Here is a 27,880-nt window from a genome sequence, read left to right on the forward strand (position 1 = left end):
CTGTTCTCAACAGTCTGAATATGTGTCTCTATGCAACTAAATAAAACAATATTAAAAAAATATATAGTTAAATATTTTATCAATAATCAATATAAAATGTACTGATTTAAATTTCTGATTACAGACATCCACCTTTGTTTTCTTATGATATTCCTTGATTATTTAATTAAAATATATGATTTTTAAATATTTTCTAAGGGAAGGACGCACACTGTAAACTTTGACTATGGATTTGACTCTAGGATTTTTTAATAAAAAATCTTTGGCTCATATAATTAACTTTATTTATAGTAGGTACTTCCTTCCCTCCTAAAGAGTTCACATAGTTAGCAAAATACTATTTATAGAAGTACTAGTACACAATATTGTAATAGATTTTAAAGAGACTGAATTGTGTTTAAGCCATTTGTAGAAAGTATTGTGTAGTTATTGACAGTATAGTAATGCTAATATTTTCATTTGTTTAGTTGTAAATCATGTTCTATGCCTAAGTACTTCGTATTTGAAGGTAATCATATTCTTGAAACAAAGTAATTTCTAGTATGAATTATTTCTCCTGTCCCTTTTCTTTGTATTTTAACTTGCCAGAGATAATGAATGAAAATGTAGTCTTGTTAACACTAATGTCTGTACTAACTTAAAGATTTGGTACCTATTAGCTTATTCCGGAATATTGCTGTTGTATTTGTTTTGTCAGCCTTCAAGCTCCAGTCATTTTTAGACCTTCTTAAATGCAAAGTATAAAAGAACAATTAATTTTTAAGGTTTAAATTATTCTGTAATATGGCAGCTTTCTAACCAGAAGTTAGAAAGTACTGAGCATGATACTTGGTTAAAAAATGTAATTATTTTAAGTGGTGAATTCTCATAAAAGGTAGTTTTTCTTCTGTGTTACTAAACTTCATTGGAGTCTTTCAGCTTTTGGAGTTCTATTAATAAATATAGGAAGAAAATGCAGTTGTTAGATCCTCTCAGTATAATTTCCTTGGCAAGGTAAGCCATGTAATGGAAACATCCATGATCTGGCAGTAACCGTACACAAATAAGAAAATATTTTAATGAGATGCTGAAAAATGTAAACCGACAGGAAAAAAACACAAAACTGGTAAATCTTAAATTTTGTTTATTTTTTAATTGAAAATGTATATAGATTTACTTTAATTCGTTTTAACAGAAAAGCCAAGGGAGGCTTGTTTTGATCCTGGAAACATCATGAATGGGACAAGAATCGGAACGGACTTCAAGCTTGGTTCAACTATTACTTACCAGTGTGATTCTGGATATAAGATTATTGATCCTTCAACTATATCATGTGTCATTGGTGCGGATGGAAAGCCAGCATGGAACAGAGCACTGCCATCTTGTAATGGTATGTAGTATTTTCTTACCAGTTTGCTTGTCTCCTCAGTGAATTCAGTGTTTCTCAGTCCCTGAGGCTGTTTATACTATTTCTACACATACAGCTTGTATTAAAAAAAATCTGAAGTAAAAAAAAAATAAAATTATGATGACAAGAGTTTTTGAGGACATCTTAGTTACGGATGTATTGTTTTAACTTTTTAAAAAAGACTCTTTAAATTCTGAAGTCACACATTCTTATGTCAATAATTCTTTCAATGTAGTGGATAAGTTTCTGTGCTTTCCCTGTTGTATCAATTTTAGTGGAGGGCTTTTTGATATGTATGAGAAACCATATCAAATAGACTAAGTAATAATTATTAATTACTACTAGCCTATCCATTGTTCTCTTTTATTCTCTTTGTAATATCTATTGCCAATGTATTGCTTCTTAGACTGCAAGTGGGGGAGTCCTTTTAACAAAGTGGAACTTCAATATGTGATTTGTTTACAATAATAGGAATCTATCTGTGCTCCCACATAGTCTCAAGATGTATTGTTTTCAGGTATTACCTTCCTCGTTATAATTAGAACTACATTTTAAAAGGTGGTAGCAGCTTTGACAATGCATATACTGTTTCAGTTGTGCTTAGAGCAAGAACTGGGGGCTGGAAATAAATTAAGATGTTAGACTTAAGTTGTTAGACTATTTCCAGGCATGATTTTGATCCAGACCTTATAGCATTCTTTCAATTTTTTAGTCACAATGCAGGAGTAAGCATAAAGAAGAAAAAGAAAAATGAGCTGTGGTTCATGTTGCAAACGGATATACTTTCCATCTTATTTTTCAGGCTGCTTGTGTCTTTGACACAAAATTCAAATATAAATTTAAAAATCAACATTTATTTTCCTAATTTTTAAAGCTGAATGAATATCCTATTTCTTAAGAAATCGTTTACCATTAAAATTATATTCTTATAACCCTTTAAAAATATGAAATAAAAAATTGAGGGAAATACTCTTTTTACACTCAGAAAGGTAGCTTTAGAACAGACAGAGCTCCTAGAACAATGCCTGTATCTTAACAAAATAGACAACACTATTGGATGCAGCCTGGTCTAGTTGGAGGTGTCCCTGCTCACTCAGAGGGACTGGAACTAGTTGATCTTCAAGGTCCCTTCCAATCCAAACCATTCTATGATTCTATGATTTCACACTGAGTTCGTTTTAAGGGTAATCCAATAGATACATAAAAATCTGAAGTTATGCAGGAGATTTTTTTTCAGCATAAATTATTTAATGTTTTATTGACGGTAACTAATAAATCTAACTTTCTTTTAGTTTTTTTAAAGTCTTTCTTTATTTATACAACACAAATGTTGAAACAAGGGATAGAGGATAAATTAGTTTACTGTAGCTCTGAGACATCATTTTTATTTCCTGCCATAGTAATTTTAATTCTTATTCCATGGTGACAATTAATATAGTGTTGAGATGCTTGGGATACCTATTCAAAATAACACTTAGCGTCTAGAGAAGCAGAAATTACTAACTGAAAGACTGAGAATCTGGACACTGTTAAATATAAATAAAACTAAACTGGGATATCTGTTGGTAAAAGTACTTAATCTATTTATCTAGTATGTTTAGCTGCATGTTTAAAATTCATACTTCAGTTAAGGTGTGGAGGTTTTTAAAGTATCATTTACATGGCTAATACACTTCTGTCTCTAGTATGGAGTAAACCATGCTAGATAAATAAATATCTATTTATACTCCTTTGTGGAGCCTTAAATAGCTCATTAATAAAGTAGAGTTGAATTATAAGGACAACAATCTTAAATTGTGGGTTATAATGGAACCACAGATTACTGAGGACTGCATGACCTTGGATCCTTGTAAGTCTTATTTTACCATACTATTGTAATGGTGGCTTTGCCAAAGATCTAAAGGAAGTAAAGAATGTATTTATTTTTTTTTTTCCCCAGGGCATGGTTTTGAGTAAAATTGAGACACTAATAATTAAAGAACAATTGTATGAGTGGAAAATGTAAACAAAATATTTTGTGTTTAAATATACATATGAAATGCAGATATCTTATATAAAACATATTTATTCATAATTTTAAGGGTAGTAGTTGCATAGGAGGCAAGAACCAAAATACACTCAGGATCACCTTATTTGTCACATAAAGCCTTCTTGTAATACACAGCTTAACTCAATCAAAACCGAAAATAATTATTTTGCTCCTGCTCCAGAAGGGGGGTTGGACTCGATGATCCTCGGAGGTCCCTTCCAGCCTCTAATGTTCTGTGATCCTGTGATAATAGACTCAGTTTCTGTCTCTTTATTTATACTGGTAGTTAATTACCTCTTTTTGAACCTCTTTAAAATATTGTATAAAAAACTAATTTTGAAGCATGAATAATGGAAGAGAACCTAAAAGGAGTGCTCAGAGTCTCTAAAAATTATGCACCAATTCTTTAAGTCAATTACCCAAATTAAGTGAATTAATTCAACTTTATTTCTTTGTGATGTGATTTTTGTTATTTCTTTTAAGGTAGCATTTTACAGTCAGGCATGATAAAACAAATTTCAAATTTTCTAGTTAACAGTTGGCAACTGCCCATAGGTATATTCTGAAATGGAAATTCTCAGGCATACTGTTTTCATTATTAATTCACAGTCCTTAATGAAGTTATTTAAATACATCCTCTGAAGATGTAGTTTTTGCTCAATAAAAGAAGCATGAATTATAGTCAAAACTGAGTGCTCTTTTTTAGTTACAATTTAGGGTATGTTTGACTGCCACAGCACTGCACTGGTAAATTTTACAGCCTTAACGTACAAGCGAACTTTTCTTACATCTTTTTTAGCCTAAACACTCACAGGCTTTCATTACAGAGTGGAAATACTACAAAGATGTTATAGTTATTATCAAAACAATATCTAAAAAATAGTAAAACATTTTATAAGGAACAATTTTACAACTCCGTAATTTTGGAATTAATTTTAAATTAAGCATAAGTGATATACTTTCATTCCAGTGAAAGGTTCATTACTTGAGAATTTCATCTGGTAATCAGAAGATAGACTTTGTGGCTTAGTTTCTTGTAAGCTCAAAGTCAAAAGAAAAAGAAATACAAAGATTATAAATTTGTGGCATGAACTGATTCCTCATGATATTTGGGTTTCACCTCAGCCACATAATCCTATTCAGCCTGCTGACAGATTCAACTTCTCGTCTTCTTTCATTACATTATTTTTTTTGAGTAATTCACATTGTGCATCTAAGAGAGGATACAAATATGTAGCATTAATTGCTTCCTATATAAGGAAGTTAAACTTGTAGAAATATTTCAAGTGTTTTTAAAGCCCAATTGCTGTCAGGGAGCAGAAAGGTCGAATTTGCTCCATAAAGGCAGATAATCCAGGAGTTGAGGATGGCTAAAGCACAGGCTGTACTCTCACTTGCTAGGCCTAGTCCCACAGCCCATGAGTTGGTTTAGCAGACCTAGGGGCTGGTAAGAGCATCCTTTGATAGTACCAGACCAATAAGTTTGTCCATCTGGATCCCACGTCCTGCTTCTCAGAGCTGGTTTCTAGGCAGCTGTTAAAATGTCATCTGCTATATGTGACGTTTCTGGCGTGGAGTAACATTGGTTTACTTTATTTCTTATAGTTCAAAGTTATTGTTTAGGTTACGAAATGATGGTTTGCTTGCTTAAAAGGAAAAGTAATGTGACTACTCTAGGTTTTTATAATTTAATGTATCTATTTATTTTTAAAATAATATCATTATTGTCTTCTTGGGTAATATAACAATATACAGCAATCTTTTTTTCTTGTAGAATCTATAAGTTTTAGTAGCATTTGATTATAATACATTTTAATTAAGATTTTGATTGGAAGCCAAGCCTTTCCATTTGTTTCAAAAACTGATAAGAGTGACAGCAGTTCTTTATTTTAATAGTACAGATATGTATTTATTCGATATCCAACACAAGGAGATATTTTAACTTAAAAATAGCCATTCCTTATGTCTGCTATTTCTCCTTGCTTTGGCTTTTGCTGAGAAATCCTTGAGACACAGACTTCCTGTGATGTAATGCTTTTAGTTTTAATTGGTAAATTCTGCAGTCCTTTAGCATGCCACATTTGTTGCCTGTACATGGAAGGAACATACTATGCATGCATTGTTCATTTTTTTCTCATGATGTGGGCAGAACTGCTGCTTAGAGGATGCCTGACTAGTCTTGAAGGCCAGGGCTCCACTGTCCTGAAATATCCCTTCTAAATTCTGCAGCTGTAAAATTTATCTTACTTCTCCTGTTCTGTTAGATATACATATGAAGCCAAAGATATTTCTTTTATATGTACAAATTATATGCTCTTTTGATAATCATCTAGGAAGTTATGAAAAGCAAGGCAATTCAAGCATACATTTACAAAGCAGGATCCATGGCATTCTTTGAAGGGTACTGGTAGCGTATCATATTCCTCTGAGACCCAATGTTGTACCATTTATTTTTGCCATGGGTTTTTTTCTGAGCTATTTTTTACATAGATACAGAGATACATAGATAGATAGACAGACAGACAGATAGATAGATAGAGACATAGAGATATAGATAGAGACATAGATAGGTATCGACACACAGTCAAATAAAAAAAAACCCCAAACAACCCCAAACACCTAAATGCTGTGTTTACAGCTTCTTTCAACTAAATAATTTATACTTCCAGTCCTGTATGAATCCTTGTAGTCAAGCAACACTCTAATGTATTCTAATTTTAAATACATTTTTATTAAAATTATATTCTAGGAAAGAGCCATCAGCTATGTCATTATAGGAAAACCAAACAAAATCAAAAGCACTGAACTGTCACTTACTAATCTTTAGGTTTTCATTTTCAGAATAAACTAATACAGACAGCTGTAATTAACAAATTCCTGTCCTTTTTCCAGCACCGTGTGGGGGGCAGTATACTGGATCAGAGGGAGTGGTTTTATCACCAAGTTATCCTCATAATTACACTGCTGGACAGACTTGCTATTATTCAATAACTGTACCTAAAGAATTTGGTAAGAATTTCGTCTACTGATTTATCAATCATTGAATGTTGTTCTCCTGTTCAAACCATGTGTAGCAGAGACCTTAGCTTTTCTATATATTTCAAATTGCTTTTAAAAATAAATGTATTCATGACGTAATAGATTTCAGCTAAGCCATCTTTGTCTGCTATCCAAGCATATCCTGAATGCCTTCACTGATTACATCATTCATCATCATAGGATAACTATTCATTCAAGCTTCCTGCAAAGTAAAATCAGTTGTCAAAAACCAAGTGAATTTGGTTTGTGTGGCAATGTTTTGGTAGTGGGGGTGCTACAGCTACAGCTACTATGAGAGGCTGCTTGAAGCTTCTCCCATGTCTGACAGATCCAATGCCAGCTGGCTCCAAGATGCACCCACCACTGGCCAAGACTGAGCCCATCAGTGATGGTGGTAGTGTCTCTGTGATAACATATTTCAGAAGGTGAAAAGAAGAACCCTGTACAATCAAACTGTAGCAGTAGAGAGGGGTGAGAATATGTGAGAGAAACAATGCTGCAGACACCAAGGTCAGTGAATAAGAAAGGTGACAGGGTGCTCCAGGCCCAGAGCAGAAATGGCCTTACAGTCTGTAGTGAAGACTGTGATAAGACAGACTGTCCCCCTGCAGCCCATGGAGGTTAACAGTGGAGCTGATATCCACTTGCAGCCCATGAAGAAGCCCATGCTGGAACAGGTGGATACACCCAAAGAGGGTTGTGACCCTGTGGAGAGCCCACAATGGATCATGCTTCTGGCAGAACTTTTGGCCCCATGGAGAGAGGAGCCCACGCTGGACCAGGTTTGCCAGCAGGACTTGAGATCCTACGGGGGACCCATGCTGGAGCAGTTCATGGAGAATTGTAGCCTGTGAGTAGGACTCACACTGGAGAAACAGAAGCATGGAATCATTTTGGTTGCAAACACCTTTAAGGTCATCAAGTCCAGCAATTAACCAAGCACTGCCAAGTCCACCACTAAACTATGCCTCTAACCACCACATCTAAATGTGTTTTAAATACCTCCAGGGATGGTGACTCCTCCCCTACCCTGGGCAGCCCCTGACAACCCTTTGGTGAAGCAGTTTTTCCTGTTATCCAATCTAAATCTCCCCTGGTGAAACTTGAGGCCTTTCCTCTTGTAATATGACTTGTTTTGTGGGAGAAAACACCAGCACACACCTCACTACAACTTCCTTTCAGGAACTTTCAGGACAGAGTGATGAGGTCTCCCCTCAGCCTCGCTTTCTTCAGATTAAACAATCCCACTTCCCTCAGCCACTCCTTGTAAGACTTGTTCTCTAGATCCTTCACCACCTTTGTTGCTCTTCTTTGGACTTGGTCCAGTACCCCAGTCTCCTTCTTGTAGTGAGGGTCCCAAAACTGTACACAGTATTCAAGGTGCAGCCTCACCAGTGCTGAGGACAGGGGGACAATCACTTGCCTACCCCTGCTGCCCACACTATTCCTGATAGCAGTGAGGATGCTGTTGGCCTTTTTGGCCACCTGGGCACAGTCTTGCCTCATGTTAGTCCAGCTATTGATCAACTTCCCCAGGTCCTTTTCCTCTGGCCAGATTTCCAGCCACACTTCGTCAAGCCTGTAGCATTGCCTGGGATTTTTGTGACCCAAGTGCAGGACCCGGCACTTGGCCTTGTTGAATCTCATGCAGTTGGCCTCAGCCCATCAATCCAGGTTGTTCAGATCCCTCTGCAGAGCCTTCCAAATCTTCAAGTGGATCATTACTGTCTCCCAATTTGGTGTCACCTGCAAACTTGCTGAGGGTGCACTTGATCCCCTTTTCCAGATCATTGATAAAGATATTAAACACAACTGGCCCAATGCTGTGCCCTGGGGAGCACCACTGGTGACCAGCCATCAACTAGATTTAACTCCATTCGCCACTACTCTGGGCCCAGCCATCCAGCCAGTTTTTCACCAAGCAATGCATATACCTATCCAAGCCATTAGCAGCCAGTTTCTCTAGAAGGACACTGTGATAATCCATGTCAAAGGCTTTACTAAATTCTAGGTAGACAACATCCACAGCCTTTCCCTCTTTTCCTAAGTGGGTCACCTTGTCATAGCAGGAGATTAGGTTTGTCAAGCAGGACCTGCCTTTCATGAAACCCTGCTGTCTGGGCCTGATTGCCTGGTTGTCCGGCATGTGCGGTATAATGGCACTCAAGATTATCTGCTCCATGACCTTCCCTGGCAGCCAGGCAGGCTGACAGGCCTGTAGTTCCCCAGATCCTTCTTCCAGCTGTAGTCCTGTCTTGAGGAGGGCCTGATGGAAAGGTTACTTGAATGGTCTGGCCTGAGGCAGAACTTAAAACCAATCCTTTTTCATTAATTAAAGAATTTTTCTCTTAAAAACATGCATTTTTAGCAGTTCTAAACAGGTTTGTGGATTGAAGGACATTGCAGTAACTTTACTTCTAGTTGTTAATAGCTGGCAGCAGTTAAGACTAAATAGCAATATAGGATGTAGCCTGCAAGTTGGGACAACGTATTGATTCCCTCTTTGTAACTTCATGAAGTCGCGTCTGGAAACTATGTCTATACTTTTGTGCTTCCAAATTTCAAGGCGCAAATTGCTAAAACAGTACAATCCCAACAGAGAGCCACCAAGACGATTAAGAGGCTGAAGCATAGTACAAAGAAGAGCTGAAGGAAGTTCAGCCTGGAGAAGATAAGTGAAGGAGGATCCTTCCTTCCAGAAGTATGCAGTAAGAGACCAGTGGCAGAAGTCTCAAGTTGTAGCACAACAAATTCTAACTGGACATAAGGAAAAAAAGTGATTAAGTACAGGTAGCTCAAATAATTTTTGCCAGATTACAAAATAAACAGACCTCAGAAAAGTAATCTAACTTCAACCTTAGCCCTGCTTTTGAAAATCAGGAGGTTGGACTATACTTTAAAAAAAATAAAAAAAAAGTTTAAATAAGAACTTCACAAGAAGGTTGGAAAATGCAATCTGTACAGAAATTGTGCTGCATTGAAGACCCCTGATTTGTATACAGAATCTGGAATAGGTATAAGTTTAAAACAAATTCTTCCCTTGCTGGTAAAATTTGGATGGCTACAGTGACAAAGGAGTATTCTTATTAAGTTGATTTTACCAGTTTATTGCTTTATGCTTCTATTGCTATCTGATGTTTGAATTCAGTGAAAACATTTGGTATCTGCAAGTGAGATATGTTGATTAAATTATTTGTCAGTATACTTTAAATTGCTTATAGCTGAAGTGCAAATCAAGTGTAGCCATACGTCAGAATCAGTAGCACATTGGTATTTTTAATATTTGCTCAGTTTTTATATCTTTCTGATAAAATGAGTACTATACAAAGTTACAAAAATAGCCAAATTAATAAGATTAAAACATATTCCTCATATTATAAAATGGATAAGCAATTTATCATGTATGACACTAGATGCACCCTAGCAGTTGCTAAGATTGATAAAGATCAGTAACTTTCCTTTCTATGTACTTTTTGGGGAAAGAGTGATTTATTTATATTATTCCAAATAAAAAATAGATAAATAATGAAAAGCACATATATATGTAATTGCATATATATGTCATGCAACTGTTTTATCGTAGTAGACAATAAATTAACTTGGAAAGGATTCATGCAGAAATTCACTGGTAACTAAGTCCAGAAAAAATATCTAATTAAATTTGTTTCTAAAGACTAAGTTCTTGTTTAATCTTCTTTTTTTTTTTCTCTCTCTCTCTCTGTTTTGTTTGGTTTTTTTTTTAATGTAGTTGTGTTTGGGCAATTTGCCTATTTTCAGACAGCTTTGAATGATGTGGCAGAATTATTTGATGGAGAAAACTCTCAGGCTAGACTTCTTAGTTCACTGTCTGGATCCCACTCAGGTAAGTAATTAAAAAAAAAAAAAAAAAAAAAAAAAAGAAGCATATATTGCTTACACTGTTCAGTATGGAAAAACTAAATGACGATAATATTATTAATTTCATTTTTAAATAAATAAAGTCACTGGAACAGAATGCCAAGGGAAATTTAAGACCCTTCTAAATCTTTGAATCAAGACATTCATCTGGAACATATGATTTAGGCAAGACCTGATCACTGGGATGAGTGCAGAAATAATGGAATGAAATTCTCAGATCTTTATGTAAGAGGGCAGACTGGATAGTATAATTATCTTCTCTGCCCCTAAACTCTGTGAATTACACATCTACATTTTCTGAAAATATAACTTCAACACAAATTACTTGTATTCACAAAATCCAATTATCTGTATACAAACATGCACTTAGACTAAAAGCAAGCCGGCTGTTCCATTCAGGTAACTATAACAATATGTTGACCCTGTAAAACCATAATTAAACTTATATAGATTTCAGCACGGCCAGAATTTCCAGTGTATGAATATATAATTACTATGTTCATATGAAGTGGAGAGAGAGAGAGAGATATATAAAATACATTTCTGCAGCTATGAAAGTGTTTTTGCATACACTACTACTGTTTAGGAGACTTTATATGTGAGTTTAAGATTTTTGCAATCCAAGGCTTTTCATGACTACTTGGTTTTGAATAATTGGAGAAATACTTTATGCTAAAAGATCTCTTTGGTTTATAGAAAACATTTTATTATTTGAACAATGCCGCTTATCGTTTTCCTCTGGTGAATTCCAACTATTTGTGTTATAATTAGAATTCACAAATTTATTTTAAAATATGTTTGATTACTGGCAAAAGTTTAGTGACAAGACAAAATACTTGCTTTTTAATGTTTAAATTTTAAGACACAAGTCATATGAGCACGCAGTTTTACTGCATCAAACATATTAAAAAGTTGAAACTAATGTCTCTCACAGCAGACATTTGAAAATAATTTAAGAGAACTTAAACTTGTGATTTTTACTTATAAGTTGTGACAACTTTACATTGGTTTAGGAAGAGATTCTGTTATGTGGAATAGGTATTTTCTGTAATATAAAACTAAGTGAAAGAATTATAAATCCTATTTACTCAGTTATTTAGCATATATTAAATTTGAGCACTATAGTTCATTTCAATAGAGCTTACTAAAATATGGGTTGATATAATCTGGTAAGAATAAAAACAGTTGTTATATGGAGCAGCATCCTTGTAGTATAAAAATACTGTCATTTTGTCTGTAGTTAATTACTGAACTTCTATCATGACTATAGATAGCTCAGGAAGGGAGATATTTATTAGTCCTCAAGCCAATATATAAAATTTGAAATGCTATTAGAAAGTTAAAATGTAATGTAATTCATGTTAATGATAAATTTTATTGAAGCAACTACATAAAATGAATCATGGATCTGTTCTTTCTCGTGTCACTTTTAGTTTTGAAATGGTCAACATTACACATGGCATTTTTCAAATGCTTTTAACTGTTTAATGTGTTTTATAAGGCAAGGTAAAGCTTTCATTCACAGAAAAATTTAACCAATTTTTTTTAAATTATTTTGGCCCCAGACAGCAGTAGGGTTCCCCAGACAAATAGTTTATTAGAGCTCTAGTTGCAATAGCTGCAGTAAATGTCAGGAAGTTTATGCTTTTGAACCATTAAGTCTTTTTATTCTGACAAGTTTTCAGACCTCCACTGGCAAATTCAATTTTACACATTGTTACTTAGATTTTCTTTAAATTCAGAGGAAAACATAAAACTGTTTTAACAATATATTTTATTATATGCTGAAGAATTATAACTGTTACTTCTGTTTTGCATGTTTAATTTATTTCCTTTTTCATTTGTAGGAGAGACATTGCCTTTGGCTACATCTAATCAAATTCTTCTGCGATTCAGTGCTAAGAGTGGGGCATCAGCCAGGGGATTCCACTTTGTTTACCAAGGTAAAGGTGTCTGCTTTTGGTAGAAGACACTGGTGCCAGTCTCACACAGTGTATTATTTTGATTTATTCTTAGTTCCTAAAGTATTTCTTTAAATGTGGGTGTAGTCTTAATGTTTTTCCAGCCATCAGGGACTTCTCCTAATGGTAGGCTGGCTTCATAATGGCAGAGGTCTCTGGTGAATCCTATCTGACCCCATGGACGTGAATATTTCCAGCCTTTCTTAGTAGTCTGTAATCTGTTGCTCTGTTACTGCTGAGTAGTGTTCATGTAGACTCAAACTGTAGAAGTACATGGTGACGACTATAAAGGCAATGCAAAAAAGACATTTGATACTTAAATATTTTCTGCATTATCTGTCATTTAGGTTTTCCACAATCCTCCCCCCACGCTTACATACATGGAACATAGCCACATGTATTTTTAGCTTCCCTTTGTAATTAGCATACCTGCAGACTCTTTTTCTGTAGTGCCCCTTGCTAGTTTTTGCTCCTGCTGGGCTTGGACTTCCCTGACTTTTGTTTCTAAGTAGCTGAGCAATGCTGTCATACTCCTGATTTTATTGCCTGTCCCAGTTGTGGTATGTTCCCTTTTTGTGTTTAAATTGTTTGAGAATCTCCTGGTCTATCCCTGCTAGACCCTGACCTAGTCCAAATTACCAGTTTTCCCTCACAATTGGATAATTTGTTTCAAGGCTCTCAAATCTCTCTATAAAATCCAACAGTATCCTTCTGGTTAGTGTGTGTTCCTTAGGAGAGTCTGTGTACTGACTTCATGAATATGCCAAGTCTGCTCACCTCAATTCCAGTCTTTTGCCAGTTCCTTAACTTTACATGCACAAACAGCTCTTCTCTGTTTATGAGCAGCTGGCCAGGTTGTATCTACTCAATTTAATTATTTGGTAGAAATATCTGTTAAATCTAGCTAGTGTTTTGCTTGACTAAAATGAGTAGGGACAAGACCATAGACCTTGCTGTTGAAACACAATGACTAATATATTCAGTTTTCAGCAAATGGAGTTATGAATATTTATTTTGTATTGAGTTGGATGTAAGTTGCTAGACTCCTATGGACCTGAGGAGGCACACATTTTATCCCTGTGAAAAGCCAGTTTTCCCTGGGATGAAAATGAAAACATGCCATTGGGTAGCATTTCAAATGGGCACTGGAAATACACCCAGAATTGCAAGCTGCATTTTGGAATTCAATAAATCAGTAAATTTGTTACCCAGTAAGAACAATCCAAGAATTTGTTATTTATATTCAGATATATTCAGATATTATAATGACAAAGAAAATAGGTCTTGTGGTTCTGGTGAAGGAATATCAAGTTACCTGAAACAGATATTAAAAATAAAATTAAATATTTTATACCCTTATACTTAAGTGTATCCTTAACATTTATTTTATGCTTAGTTTTTTCCCCATCCAATTACAGCTACAGTATGAAATGGTGATGATTTTCTAACAAAAGCAATTGAAAAATACATTTTGTGGTTTGTTCCATAATAACAGTTACTTAATGTGTGAGTACAGAACAAGAGCTGTTAGGAGAACCTTTGTTACATTCTACTGAAGTCTTTACCTCTAGAAGTACTGTTCATTCCAGCTTTCTCCAGACAAAGAGAAAGAAAAGAAAAATGAGGAAAATATTTTCAAGTACTTATGAAAATCTCAGTTCTGGATAGGTATTGACAGCACAATGTTGTCAAAACAATATGCTGTGCTTCAACATGTTTTTACTATTTACAGATTCAGTATTAGCTTAACTGAAGTTCACTTGGATTCTGCCTCAGACACTATTTGGTTAATGAGTTAGTTGCATTTAATAAGCTTTATCATTCTGAGATTTTTCACTCTTCTTTTGCAGCATGTGTTTGAATTTCCAATGACTGCATGCTTGCTAGCCTTTTTCAAGAACTTCAGAGACTAACATCCACTCTCAAATTGAACACAGTAATCTGGTCTGCAAAGTCAATCATTTTATTTATAACCCTCCAATCCACGTTGACCTTCCCTGCTCACTTTTCCACTGAGCTGGTTTCAATTTTGTTTCATAGCAGAATGAAACATTTACTAAAAGATGTAGGATAATTACTGTAGAAAATGGAATATGTCTGTGGTACAGCTTGAGAAGTCTAGGTTGCCATCACTATAAGAAAAGCCAGGCAGAAAGCTAGAGGGGGAAAAAGTTATAGCTCGCATTATTTCACATTCTGGCTTGAGCAAGCAATAAATAAGGTTCATAGCTCTTGATTCAGATTTAATGGCTTTGGCAATACCACTTTCTCAAACACTTCTTCTTAGCTGCCTATGTCATTGGTGCCTTCATTTCTTTTTCTCAGATGACCACATTTCCTTGTATTTCATACAATGCATACAAGAATATCTTTATTATCAGATTCAGTTGATATCCAGTTTTTCAGAATTTTAGGGTCAGGTATGTTCAAATATGCTGGGAACCATTTAAGATGACTGGGAATTACATTATTTTCAGGTGTATCTTACCCTTTTTTCCTGCTATGGCACCACCTAAGAAACAATAGCATATATTCTTATATGGCTGAGGCTGCAGCAGTACAGAGTTCTTTCCCTAAAAAAGAAAGTAATGACATTTCTACCACCCAAAAATGTATGGGCTTTTAATACCTGTCTTCCTTTACTTGCCCTACTATACAAATACATGAATTCATTTATGAGGTCAAACGAGATTTTAAAGAAGATTATTAAGAAGGTTAGCATATTAGGATGAGGAAGGACTGTGGAAGAAAGACAAAGGGGAACAATAATAAAAGAGGAACATGACTTCAACAATTAAGTTGATCTGATCTTCGACAAGAATAAAATACATAGCTCACACTTACTGCTGAGTGTAATTAGAGAGCAGAACTAAGACTGTTAGTGTTATTTTCCACATGCTACCATGACAAATTACGTCCTGGTTTACACCACAGAACTAGAGAGGTGATCGATGCCTCAAGACTGTCAGTGTTTAAGAGGCATTTGAACACTGCCCTTAATAACATGCTTAAACTTGGTCAGCCCTGAAGTGGTCAGGCAGTTGGACTAGATGATCGTTGTAGGTCCCTTTCAACTGAAACAGTCTATTGGTGTAGAGGCATTTCAGCTGGACTGTCAGCCATGTCACCTTTTAGAGGAACACACGTATTTTCCTAATTTTTTATACATGCTTAGAACTGTACTGCATTTTGCTATGTATTACTGAAATCTGAATTCTTTTTTATGTCTGGCTTGGATTACATTTGTTCTTAAGGCAGTTCTTCTTAAAACAAGTGGGAAAAAAGCATTAGAAAAATGGTGCTTTGTTGTGAATGGCATGACTTATTTGTGCATCTTTAGCATTTCTTATCTCGCTGTAACCATTAATAGAGTATTATTAAAACCTGTGAAAATTCGAGCAAAATGGCAATTTTAACATGTCATTGAGTGTTTCCTGTTGACAACAAAATAGTCCAACATAACCCTAGCCATGGATGTTTGTCACTGCTATGGCTGTTTTACTTACTGGCTGCTTTCAATAAAACGGCAGCTTTCAGTCTGAAAAGGAAGCACATAGCAGTACTTCTGCTACATGAACTAATAATTTGTTAGTAAACTGTCCCTGCATTTGCTATAATGACAGAGGTAGCTTGCTCATAGGAAAATAATTTTCATAAGGCAATATTATAATGGATGATTTTACATCCTTTTTTGAGATGCTGAGAATGCTACTTATATAAAAAATCTGTTTGGATTACAAATGCATGTATGCAAATTGTTAGCTGTGATGACTGACAGTTATAGGATATTCTTTAATCTGATTCTTTAAAAGGGTCTTTTACTTTTGCACAGCTGTTGTAGGGATTCTCCAGATGTGAACTCCAGGTGAGGGTCAGAGAATTTGAAAAAGGATTTTCTTCTGAAATTTCCTTTGTTTTGAGGAAGTGACTGGAAAAAAAAAAAAAAAAAAAAAAAGAGAAAGGTAGTATTCCCATTAAAAGGCCTGGCAAGAGTTTCTTCCACACAGTGAATTAAAAATACTCCAGGAGTGATGCTGAAATTTTCAGTACCCTGATAGGAAGACAGGTAAGGCTTAGACACATGTAAACTCAAAGTTTAACTAGTTAGAGGGCTGTAGTTGTGACCTGTGTGGGAGGAGGTCATGAGCTAGCACTTAACCACTCACATGCAACTTCTTCTGAAGCTGGTATGAATAACCTCTCACATGTCAAAACTTCCACCAGTCAGAGGAGCATGTAGTGCCTGTTCTCAAAGATATTTGTGAAAGTGACAACTGCATCAGACCAGAGAAGCATTTGGGGATGTGCTGCTGCAGACAGCAGCTGGAGGGACTGTTGGAGAAACAATCTTGCAAAGAGGCCCTCCATGCCAAAGGGGCAGCACTTCTATAGGGATTGTGGCCTGTGGGTATGCCATGCTGGAGTGAGAACACCTTAGAGAGATTTTCAGCCTGTGAAAGACCTGTTCTGCAGTAGGGGGACATCTCTTAGCAAATGCATCCCATGGGTGACCCACACTGGATCAGGAACAGTAAGAAACAGAGTGGCATGAAAACTTGAAGAAGCAAAAAGCAAAAGAGAAAATCAGTAAAATACTAAGCACAGCAGAGGAAAACGAAGAAGCGCAAAGAGAGCACATGACCCAAACCTCCTGTGCTACCTCTCACTTCATTGGTGGAACTAAGATGGACAGAAGGTAGTTGAGACAAGGAAGGCGAAGGATAGGTGTTTGACTGAAGCTGTGCCTGGGGACGGGGAAGGAAAGATGTTAACCTAAGTGGTTGGTTGATTGTTTGTGTTCTCTTTATTCTTAACTCCTGAGTCAGTGATCAGGATTTTGTGTTAATTGGTAATCAAATAAATTAAACATAATTAAGTATAAACTCCTTGAGTCAAAACTGGTTTCTCCACAACAATGTATTGAACCTTTTGCTATCACATGATTGTGAACGATTTATCTCATGACCAAAACTCCCATTTGAGTGAGTAGTCCTGACCAAGGGATGAGTTAATACCTAAGCATGTGGCAGAAGCTGTAGTTCTAGGCATATGACAGTCATGTGGATACTGCTTGTACAGTAGACCATTTGACACCATTAGGGAAAAGGCCTTTAGTCCCAGTAAAAGAGAACAAAAAAAACAAAACAAAACAAAAACAGGTTGGGTCAACTGAACTGACCTGGCAGACTGCACTTGGTCTGCAGGTTACAATCAGGAAGAACTGAGACTGTGTGAAATACTTGAACTACAATTTCTTCATTCTCCTTCTGCAGTGCAACTGGGTGATACTAAGATCATGTTGAACATATAATCACCAAACCCATTTATTTTAACAAAAGCAGGTATACTAAATCTACTTAAAGGGAACAGGCTTGTTTATACTATGTAAACTATTTAACTATTCTAAAAACTTGCAAGACATATTTGCATTTTTTTTTTTTTTTTTTTTTTTTTTGGACATACTGTGTAGTTGCCATTCCAGCAGTATGGTAGTTTACCTCTGACCATTTCGTTGAATCTTGGATGCATTACAACTTTCTTGAGTTTTTAAGTCTAAAAGTTTCTGCAACCATCTAACCTACTGATGTAAGAGAAAAGATGTGTGACCATTTCCTGAAAAATCAACACACTGCATATTAATAAAAAAGCATATATTGTATTGTTATTGCTAGTACCATTTTTTTCTAAACCTTTGAAAAAGCTTTTCTCTACATTCAATAATACTTGAATAAAATTAACTATTATGTTCTTCAGCAATACAGAAAACTGGTAGAACATCATGTTAACGTGATCATAAATGAGAACTTCCAATGTTCGCCTAAAATGTGTGGCATATTTCATGCTAGATTTAAGATAAGATTGATTTCAATTAGTATTCTGTATCCAACTTGTCAGCAAGTATTAACTTCTAGAGCAATTACCAGTACTTAAAACTCCTGCACTTAAATAATTATGATTCTGAATAGTGCAAATGACAGTATAAGAATTAAGAAAAGCATAAAGCTATAAATATGAAAATAACTATATATATAGGTTCCACAAACTTTGTCTTTTGCCTAGTGACTGGGGTAGCTGAACAAGTAGGGGAGGTTGTGTGTGTGTGAAAGATGTTCACATGAATACATGGACATATTGCTCTTCACTGTACAGACCAGCAAAGAAAATTAAATGTAAGGATGTAAAATAAAATTAAATATAACCATGATTCTATTTACACTTTAAATAGGTTACTAAGCCAGAAATCCCATGTTTAAAAATCTGCCAGCAATAAAGTCTATAAAGTCCCAATTTTTTTTTTTCCTGTGCTATTCCATGTCTTTGTTAATTAAGGACTAAATGCCAAGCAATTTTCATGGTGTTACGTATTCATATCTGGATGCAGTGATCCCCTGAAACTAATACTTGAAGAACAAAAACTGATCAAACAAACCTTTTGAACATGTAATGAGATTATTTTTAATGTACATTTATCATCGTGTAAAAGAGATGATGTTGCACACAAGTGATACTTCTGTAATCTTTATATATATGTATATGTTTTTTAAAATTGTACATTTACTAGCTAACTGCAAAATGGAATATAGAAAGAACAAGTTTGCTACACAAACAACATGCACAATACCAAGAGTCAGTAATTATAAATAAATGCCTTTTATAAAGAAGTGGTTATAAATAACAAAGCCGAAGGGAAAATAAACCCACGGGCTTCTGATGAATTTTATTATTTTGCTCTTTCAATGTTGCTTGCAGTCTCTTAACTGTTGTATCACATCAGGTTTATGAATTCTCTGAAATGTTAGTTAAAATATAATTATTACCAACTGTAAACACTGAAATAACCTTGAGGGTATGTCATCATCACTTTGTGTTCTCCAATATGCTAAATCAAATATTTCTATAATATTACATTGGTTTTATATCTGATTACATACAGCATAATATTTTATTGACTTTAATGAGCAACTTCTAATGTGAACCCAAAACTTCCACATTTTATGTAGTAGGTATAGTAACTTGTCATTAAAGAGGGCAGCCGAAGCACCCACTGAATCTCTCATGCCTAAGGTCATGCTTCCAAAGTCGATGGTTCTCTGGGCTGCCGTGGCACTTAGATGACTGTGCATGGTCACAGCCCAAAATTCAATCCAGCTAACAGCCATGAAAATATTAGGCCAGTCTTTGAGAATAAAGGAGCAGAGCAAGTAAAAGGAACAAACACAATTAAGCTCTGTCCTGCAAGAAACGATGAGCATTTTTAGTGGTCTATGAAGACTTTCCTTTAGATTCATGACATCATTTTTTTTTTTTTTTTACTTTCTCTCTTTATGCAGCTGTTCCCCGCACAAGTGATACGCAGTGTAGCTCAATTCCAGAGCCTAGGTATGGAAGGAGAATTGGCTCCGAGTTTTCAGCAGGCTCTGTTGTTCGATTTGAATGTAGCCCTGGTTATCTTCTACAAGGCTCAAAAGCTATCAGATGTCAGTCTGTACCTAATGCCTTAGCTCAGTGGAATGACACAGTACCAAGCTGTGTAGGTAAGCAATTACATTAAAGTCATCTGTTCCATTGCACATGTCTCTGAATCAGAATTCAGGAACTGCTTCAGAAAATAGCATTTACCATATATATTCTCTCCTTCGATTAATATCAGTCATGCCCAATTTAAAAGAGCAGTTTTCCATATCAAAAAGTAATTGAGTACCAGCTGGCTGGTAGGCAATATAGTGTTTCCTATAATGACTTAGATGATATGAACAAGTGTGATGCACATTTTCTTCAACATTCATTATTTTCATTACTCATCTGCAGCTTGAAATACAGGACAGAATTTAATTCTACAGAAGTGTCTTTACCTGTTTTATTACTTAGTACTTGTTGCGTATTTCTATCACACATAGGATGATGATTTCCTTTTTCAAGTACAAACATAGTGTACATTGAATAATGATAACATTGTTAAGTATACCTAATTTTATTGTCTATCAATACACCTGCAGTGGGATAATGTTTAGCACCTCAAATTGTTTTTGTAAATGTTGAAAAGGTTTCTTCTCTCCCTCCTTGGATTTGTATCCAAAAGGAATTGCTATTCATAGGAATTTATAACTAATTAAAGTGTTCTGAAATTAAATGCAGGTACTCTTATTTTCTCTGAATTCTGTTTTTATGTTTAGTTTAGTGGGGTTTTTTTGTTTAATCTTGAAGGACCAATTATATAAACAGTAAAAATATTTAATGTACTACACTGCTTTACCAGCTATATACAATGTTGGAACTATCTTGGGCTGTGGATAAGTTTATATTATTTTTGTCAATCATGATCGTATTTAATGTTGTGTCTTCAAAGTTGGTGTTACTCTCAGGTAAGAAATGATTAGGCTGTGCAGCAAGGCTGTTCTAGGCTGCAAATGGTCAAAATTAAGGTCACTTCTGAATTGTTTATTCATGCAGGCTGTATCTTATGCTTAGTATTGTTACCTTATTTTAGAGAGCATTGCTTTCTTGGTTCAGATTATTGCTTCATGACTATGTGTTTATGCTACAAAAGAGAATTATTATTATTAGTTTAGTTAAATTATTACTACTTTTCTGTTCTCTGAAGTAGTTCAAGTTTTGGAATGATTCAATATAATACTTTCTTTCAGTGCCCTGCAGTAGGAATTTTACTGAGCGGAGAGGTACTATTCTTTCACCAGGTTACCCTGAGCCTTATGGTAACAGCTTGAATTGTGTGTGGAAAATCATAGTGACTGAGGGATCAGGTATTCAGGCAAGTCTGTATTCTGTCAAGCATGGAATATTAAGTACTTCGTGGTTCTGCTTAAAAAATAACTTTTCTATATATGTCAGAAAATAGCAATAGGTAAGATAAATTTCGGGGTACTTGAAATATTTGCTTTGTTTTTCTCAGTATTGTTCTTTTGTTAGATTTATGCTATGTTACTTTATTTTTCCGTGGGGTTAAGAATGAGAAATGGTTATCAAGCAGCTTTCTTGTTAACTGTGTAGAATATTGAAAAAAGGTCCTGATTCTTCAATGTAGTATGCAAATGCCAACCCTCTCTATTTGGTAGGATATCACTGAGGCACTTGAGAGGTCTGCAGCTGTCCTGATTATCTTCTCGTTTACATTTTGAGTAATTATTTATAAACGTGCAACTTTCATATTTTGTAAGAGTTAAGACAATTTTAAAAGTGAACATTCATGTTTTCTTTGCATTTTTTCACTCACTGGTTTGGATCTGCTTATTTATTTCTTTGAGGCATGTTCTCTTTTTATTTTGTTGTTACTGGAACATTTGAAAAGACATAATGCTACCTGGTTTAAAAAGTTCTGTATTGTTGTTTTACAGATCCAGGTAATCAGTTTTGCCACTGAACATAACTGGGACTCTCTTGAAATATATGATGGTGGAGATATGACAGCACCACGACTTGGGAGCTTTTCAGGTGGGGATATGCCACGACTTAAACATGCAGGTCTATATATCCGTGTGTGAGTGAACATGTCTGTGATCACACACATAGACAAGGAGTGTATTTGTATTGCATCATTTATTATATCATTATGAAACATTCTCATTTTGGGGAGGAAATGGTGCTTTACATGGTGCTGTAAATGTGTCAATATTCAAGTTCCAAGAGAGATTTTAAGAAGCAAATATGATACTTAAGTTTTTATCTTTGGTTAGTGGGGTTCAGGTGATAATACTCCCCAAAATTTCTTTCTTCTATCATACCTACCCCTCTGAGAGAGAAGATACAGTGATAAAATCAGTACTGACATTCAAGGAGATTCCTTTGATAGCTTTGATTTCGTTTAGCCTTATTAGCCTCTCTTTCTGGGGAAAAAGATAAAACATTTAGTATTTATCCAAACTCACCAGACCTCAGAGAACAAAACAAATTATTACAGCTGAGACATAACAAGCCACGTAATTTGTTGTTTCACATGTCCATCAGGCATATATAGTTTTACTCCTTTTTTATAAGACAATTTTTCTAGGAAGACCATGTTCTATAAACCAAACCAAGAGAAAGTGGAATCTCTTATAAGATGAGGTCATGAATAATATCCTAGATTCATGAAATCTATCACAAACCTGATCTGATTCTGGTGTAACTGAAACGCTCTGTGGACTTTTGCCTCTCCAGTGGCGTAATTAATTTTAAAGTATAGATATATATTGGATTATGTAAGGAAACGAATTATCAACTGAAAAAATTAACCTCATATTATTTGGATATTGAATTAATTAATGTGAAGTTGTACCTCAAAATTTATATATTAAAATGAGTTGTGGGTTAACCCTAATAGGTGGCTTAGCCAGTTGCTCACTCCCACACACTGGGATGGGGGAGAGAACGGGAAGGGGAAAAGTGAGACAACTTGTGGGTTGAGATATAATAGGTAAAGCAAAATCAGACAAAGCAAAACAAGGAATTCACTCACTACTTCCTGTGTGCAGGCAAGTGTTCAACTATCTCCAGGCCAGCAGGGCTCCATCATGTGTAACGGTTGCTTGGTAGGAAAAATGGCGTAACTGCCAACATTCCCTTCTTCCTCTTTTGTCTCCCAGCTTTTGTTGCTGAGCACGACATCATATGGCATGGGGGTCTTGCTTTGGTCAGATGGGATCAGCTGTTCAAGCTGCATCACCTCCCAGCTTTTTGCCTACCCTCCGCCAGCTCACTGCTGGGACAGTGTGAGAACCAGAGAAGGCCTTGGCACTGTGCAAGCGCTGCTCAGCAAAAATGAAAACACCTTTGTGTTATCAACACTGTTTTGTTCACAAAACAAAAACATGGCACCATGCTAGCTACTCTGAAGAAATGTAACTCTATCCCAGCCATACCCAGTACAAAAAGGCTATAACATTTTGTATTATATGCAAGTAACTATGCTGTATACTAAGTTGGTAACAAGAAAGAAAGAAACTCTGAAACTTAATCAGCTTTTGACAAGGGAAATATGTAGCAACCATATTGGGTTGATATCTGTATAAAGAATTGTTGAAATTATCCATTTAACAAGCTCAAAACTCAAAACACTTTCTTATTCTTTACTAAAAGTGTATCATCTTTAGCTTAAAAGTATTCCTAGTTTCCAAAAAAACTGAAAAAGACAGTTTTTCATATTAGAAAGATTTCCTTGGAGATAGAGTAGCACAGCTTTGTTGTGGATTTATCTTTTTAGTAGAATGAATGTCAGACTTAAAATGAAGAATTATTTTGTATACAGGGAAGTTCTAATGAAGGATATTTAAACATAACATGAAATCTGCTGATCTCAAATCTGAACCAATAATGTGACATTGTAACTGGATTCAGGCATAATTTCATAATTGGTATAATTCAGAAGGTATCATTTTTCTCTTACTAAACCTTTTACAATATCATTGTCTTCTGATTCACTTTCTGTGAATGCATCTGTCTTCCAAATATGCATTCAAGATGCACAGTTGTACAACAAATTACTTAGAACTTACTAAGTTGTGCTACTAGACTGTGTCACAGAGTTGATTTAGAAAGGTGAGTTCACCAGAAGCTGGTTCTTAAGGAAGGTTTTACAAATATAATTATGCCATTTCCCTGTGTCAGGGCACTGCATGGACTGGCAGCTCCCTGGACTCAGGGTGCTGGGCGTGATGGGGGCTCCCTGGGGTAGGAGGGTAGATTCCTGGCAGTCAGGGCCCATCCTACCTACCCAGCCTGGAGCAGGGCATCTGAGGGTACTGTGGCAACCTCTTTTCAGGCATTAGGCTCCCCCCTGGTGACCAGGACAGGCTGAGGCCAAGCTGGGACATGGGCCAGGCTTGGTGGGGTCCATGGACAGCCACAGCAGGGCTGTGGGGAGCTGGAGACTGACCCTGCTGTGCAATCACTGGGGCAGGGGCTGATGGCCTCAGGGGTTGACATGGCGTCCAGGGCTATGGGAAGGGTGGGGCAGGCCACAGGAGGCTGGGCAGGGCCAGTAAGGACTCTCTGCTAGAGCAATCTGGGCCCTTGCTATTGTCTTGTCCTCTTTGGATTAATCCTGTGGGTCATCTTTTATCTGTGAATGGCAGAAATACCAGGGCATTTTTATTCTTTTTATGCTATAGTAATGCTTGTGAGGATGCAATTTAAAGGGAAAGTGATGGGCACTTCATAAAGCTATCACAAAAATCCTGAGACCATGTGCCAACAGACATAAAGATGCCTTGTGTTCTTGTCTTCTTGGTGGTGGAATACATGGATTTTTGTACAGCCATTTTGGAAATAAGCTTCTGTGGATAGGACTGATGGTTGAAAGCCAAGAGGGATTTTCTACAAATCTGCTCCTTTGGCATGCGATGTACTAGTAAACCAGCTTGTTTCCTGGGCCTAAGGCTGATGGATGATGCCTTTTGGTGGGCAGGCTGATTCTTTTTAAGACCAAGTTTTCCAGATGACACTTAGACAATATTAAGAGACATGCAGAGTAATTAGAAAACTGAATATTATTTTTGCTTTTATAGAACTTTAGTTGCTATATTCAGAAAAAAATAATAATAACTGAAAACCCGTAACTGGAATTAATTTTTGTCCTGCAGAGTAAAAGTTATTTCAGTTCCCTTTTTTTTAATAGCCATCCTGCCTTCCAAAAGGAGATTAATTTATTTTAAAATATCATGGTAAAGAAGAGTTTCAGTAAATCCTAGTCAGGTTATATGCATGTTAAGGTACTAAGTGTCTAAAGTTTTGTACTTTTTCTTAACAGCTGTACGCTCATATTTTCCGCTTTCTCAATCCAATATCGGCATTTTCCTTCCAAGAGCATTTTTCTCTTCCAAAGTTTGCGTTTCTTTGTAAGACTACAAAATTGTCAACTGAGTTTAGAGATACTCTGTTCTTATAGCTCAGTTCCTGCATGAAGACTGTCCAGTACACTTAGATAACTGTCAGGCATCCCATGAGTATTCCTACGGATGCTGTGCTGCAAATTGTGTCACAGAATAGAATTCTGAGAGAGTGGAAATTCCTTGGATGAAAGGACAGAAAAGCTTTCATCAATATGCCAAACTGAAGTCTGTCTTGGACTTCTTAGTGAATGTTGTAGACAGAGTAGCTGAGTAAGAGGATATTCTTGACAAAACTATGCTATTGAATGTGGCAACTATGGGAATTAAAAACTCTAGCCCTATTTTTTTCTCACAGTACAATAAGATACTGTTTCTCATCAAATATCACCCTCTAAGGAAGTAAAAGACTGCTGTTAAACATTAGCAGATCTCACAAAGGAGTAGAACTGAAGTCAGCATTGAACAATGTTGTTCAATGAAGAGTATAATCATTCTTAGTCAGCATCCTCAGTCTTAGAAAACAGACACCTTAAACATCCTTAAATGTATTTCAGATTCCTTATGGATACTGTGAAAATCCTCCTTCCAGGAAGATGTTTCACTATTTTTTGTATTCCACAGTAGGTATTGTGTGATGTGAATGCTTAGTACTTCTGTGAATACCCATACTTGGAGCTTCCATGTCAGACACTAAAACCTTCCTTACAGGCAAGCTTGTTGTCTTTTAGCTCCTCACCATTTGTATCAAGATTTTGCTTGATATAGTTCTAGATTTAGGAGTATTTGTAATTTCCTAATTTAGATTGTAGACTCATGAAGATAATTCTTTGCAGCATATTTTTTTAACCCCTAGTTTCAAACTCATAGTTAGACTACTCATATTTACTACAGAAACAGCAAATGCCCCACAGAAAATGTAAATATTTCTAACGCAGACACCATTGAAGTTCATTAGCTACTTGATAATGTCTTGGAGGGTAATAAAAAAACATGTAAAAATGTTATGTCAGACTTAGCAATGCTAGTGGCAGAGAATATGTAGAGGGTTAGTGATAAACTTGTAGTGTAGCGCATGCTTAAGTCAGTGGCACAAAGTTTTATGATGGCTATTTGAATTAGAGAAAGCTAGTTGTTTATTTATTTGTTTGTTTGTTTTTCCTTTGGCTTTTTTTGTGGCTGTTTTTTTGGGGGTAGTTTTTTTTCGGGGTTTTTATTTATTGTTTAATGTGTTGCACCTTCTTTACTTGTTGCCATAACCTCAGAGTTACTATAAGTGGTTGAAATATTGTTGTGTGAAGAGGGTGTAAGGTGGACACAGAAAAATAATCTGGACTGCTCTATTCAGTACTGCAGGGGTTTTTTATATGTAGAAAAAAAAAAAAAAGGCAGTTGAGCTTGTTCTTATAATTAAATCCTTTACTTGTGTGATTTTTTTCCTGTTTACTCCTCTTTTTCCTATCCAAGTCAATAAAGTTTCATGTAAACATGATAGGATTTTGTTTGATTGTACTTACATAGCCTCTTAGTATCATGACTTGTAATCAAAATTTTCTTGCAGCTTCATGAGACAAGGCAGAACATAGCAGAATGTTTGAGATTTCTGTGCACATAGTCAGAAGAAAACAAGCCTGTCTGGTTCAGTTCTAATTATGTCTTTTCAATATAAAACTCTTGATATATCAACATGCTACAGCTTATTCCCTAACTTTTATTTTCCAGGTACAACTGTGCCAGCACTGTTGAATAGCACCTCCAATCAACTTTACCTGCATTTTCACTCAGATATTAGTGTGGCAGCAGCTGGCTTTCACCTGGAATACAAAAGTAAGACTGCTTACTTTTTGAAAATTACTCAGGAAAAAGCATGCAAATAAAAGGGGGAAAAGAGATTTTATATTGTTCTTTGGTTTTATGGCTGTTTGTTTGTTTGTTTTTTACTTCCCTGACTACCAAAGTCTACTCAGCATGAACCTGATATAAGTGATATCTATTAAACTGAAATCGTAAATGTAGTGACATTTGAAATTGCTGAAAACCAGCAGTCGCAAATTAACAGCTTACAGCAAATCAACCTGAGAATTCAGAAAAACATGGTTTAAATGTGGGTTTAATTATGTGGAGGGGGTGTTTCAACTTATTTCAGCTTATTTCTGAAATTTAGGTAACAAATAAAAAGTGAGTTCATTTCACTGCTTGGAAATACATGAAACAAGAACAGATAATACATTGTTTTCTATTTATACATGCATATATGTATTTCCTGCTGTTCTTTTCTTTCCTTATTTTTTTTTTCCCTCAACAAATTGCTGTAATTATAAAAAAACCCCACTACAATCTCAGAGCTACAAGAAACACTACTGTTGTCTTGTTAAATCAGTGGTGGTATGAGCAGAATAAGCTAACAAGTTTAAATACAAATTCTGCTATGTATCAACATTTTATATGTTTTGTGAGCTGCTTGGTACTAAAATTTAGAGGTCTGGTGTTACAAATTGTATTATTACCTCTCTCAAAAACTTTAAATACTATAGAATAATAGTCAATTCATCACACATGCTTGCATCGTGTTGCTTTTAACTGGAAATATTTATTGCTAAGAATATTCTAGGCTTTAAAAAATTGTATGATGACAAGTTAACAATCTGCTGACTGCTATGATGGTCACAAAGTAAATAATATTTAATTTATTAATATGAACTTAATCTATTTTCTTACAAAGGGAATTCAAGAATTTTCTTGAAAG

General features: G+C 35.6%; 1 protein-coding gene across 1 annotated transcript in view; it reads left to right on the forward strand.

The window, feature by feature from the left end:
* CSMD1 (CUB and Sushi multiple domains 1) overlaps positions 1-27,880 on the forward strand; it is a 1,033,138-nt gene that overhangs the window by 866,448 nt on the left and 138,810 nt on the right. The window contains exons 30-37 of the mRNA XM_051614951.1: positions 1,175-1,369; positions 6,309-6,425; positions 10,204-10,317; positions 12,200-12,295; positions 19,645-19,848; positions 20,959-21,083; positions 21,667-21,763; positions 26,857-26,961. Coding sequence (XP_051470911.1) covers positions 1,175-1,369; positions 6,309-6,425; positions 10,204-10,317; positions 12,200-12,295; positions 19,645-19,848; positions 20,959-21,083; positions 21,667-21,763; positions 26,857-26,961 — 1,053 coding nt within the window. The remainder of the gene's footprint in view (positions 1-1,174; positions 1,370-6,308; positions 6,426-10,203; positions 10,318-12,199; positions 12,296-19,644; positions 19,849-20,958; positions 21,084-21,666; positions 21,764-26,856; positions 26,962-27,880) is intronic.

The sequence above is a fragment of the Apus apus genome, chromosome 3 (genome assembly GCF_020740795.1).
Source record: "Apus apus isolate bApuApu2 chromosome 3, bApuApu2.pri.cur, whole genome shotgun sequence".
Classification (NCBI taxonomy): domain Eukaryota; kingdom Metazoa; phylum Chordata; class Aves; order Apodiformes; family Apodidae; genus Apus; species Apus apus.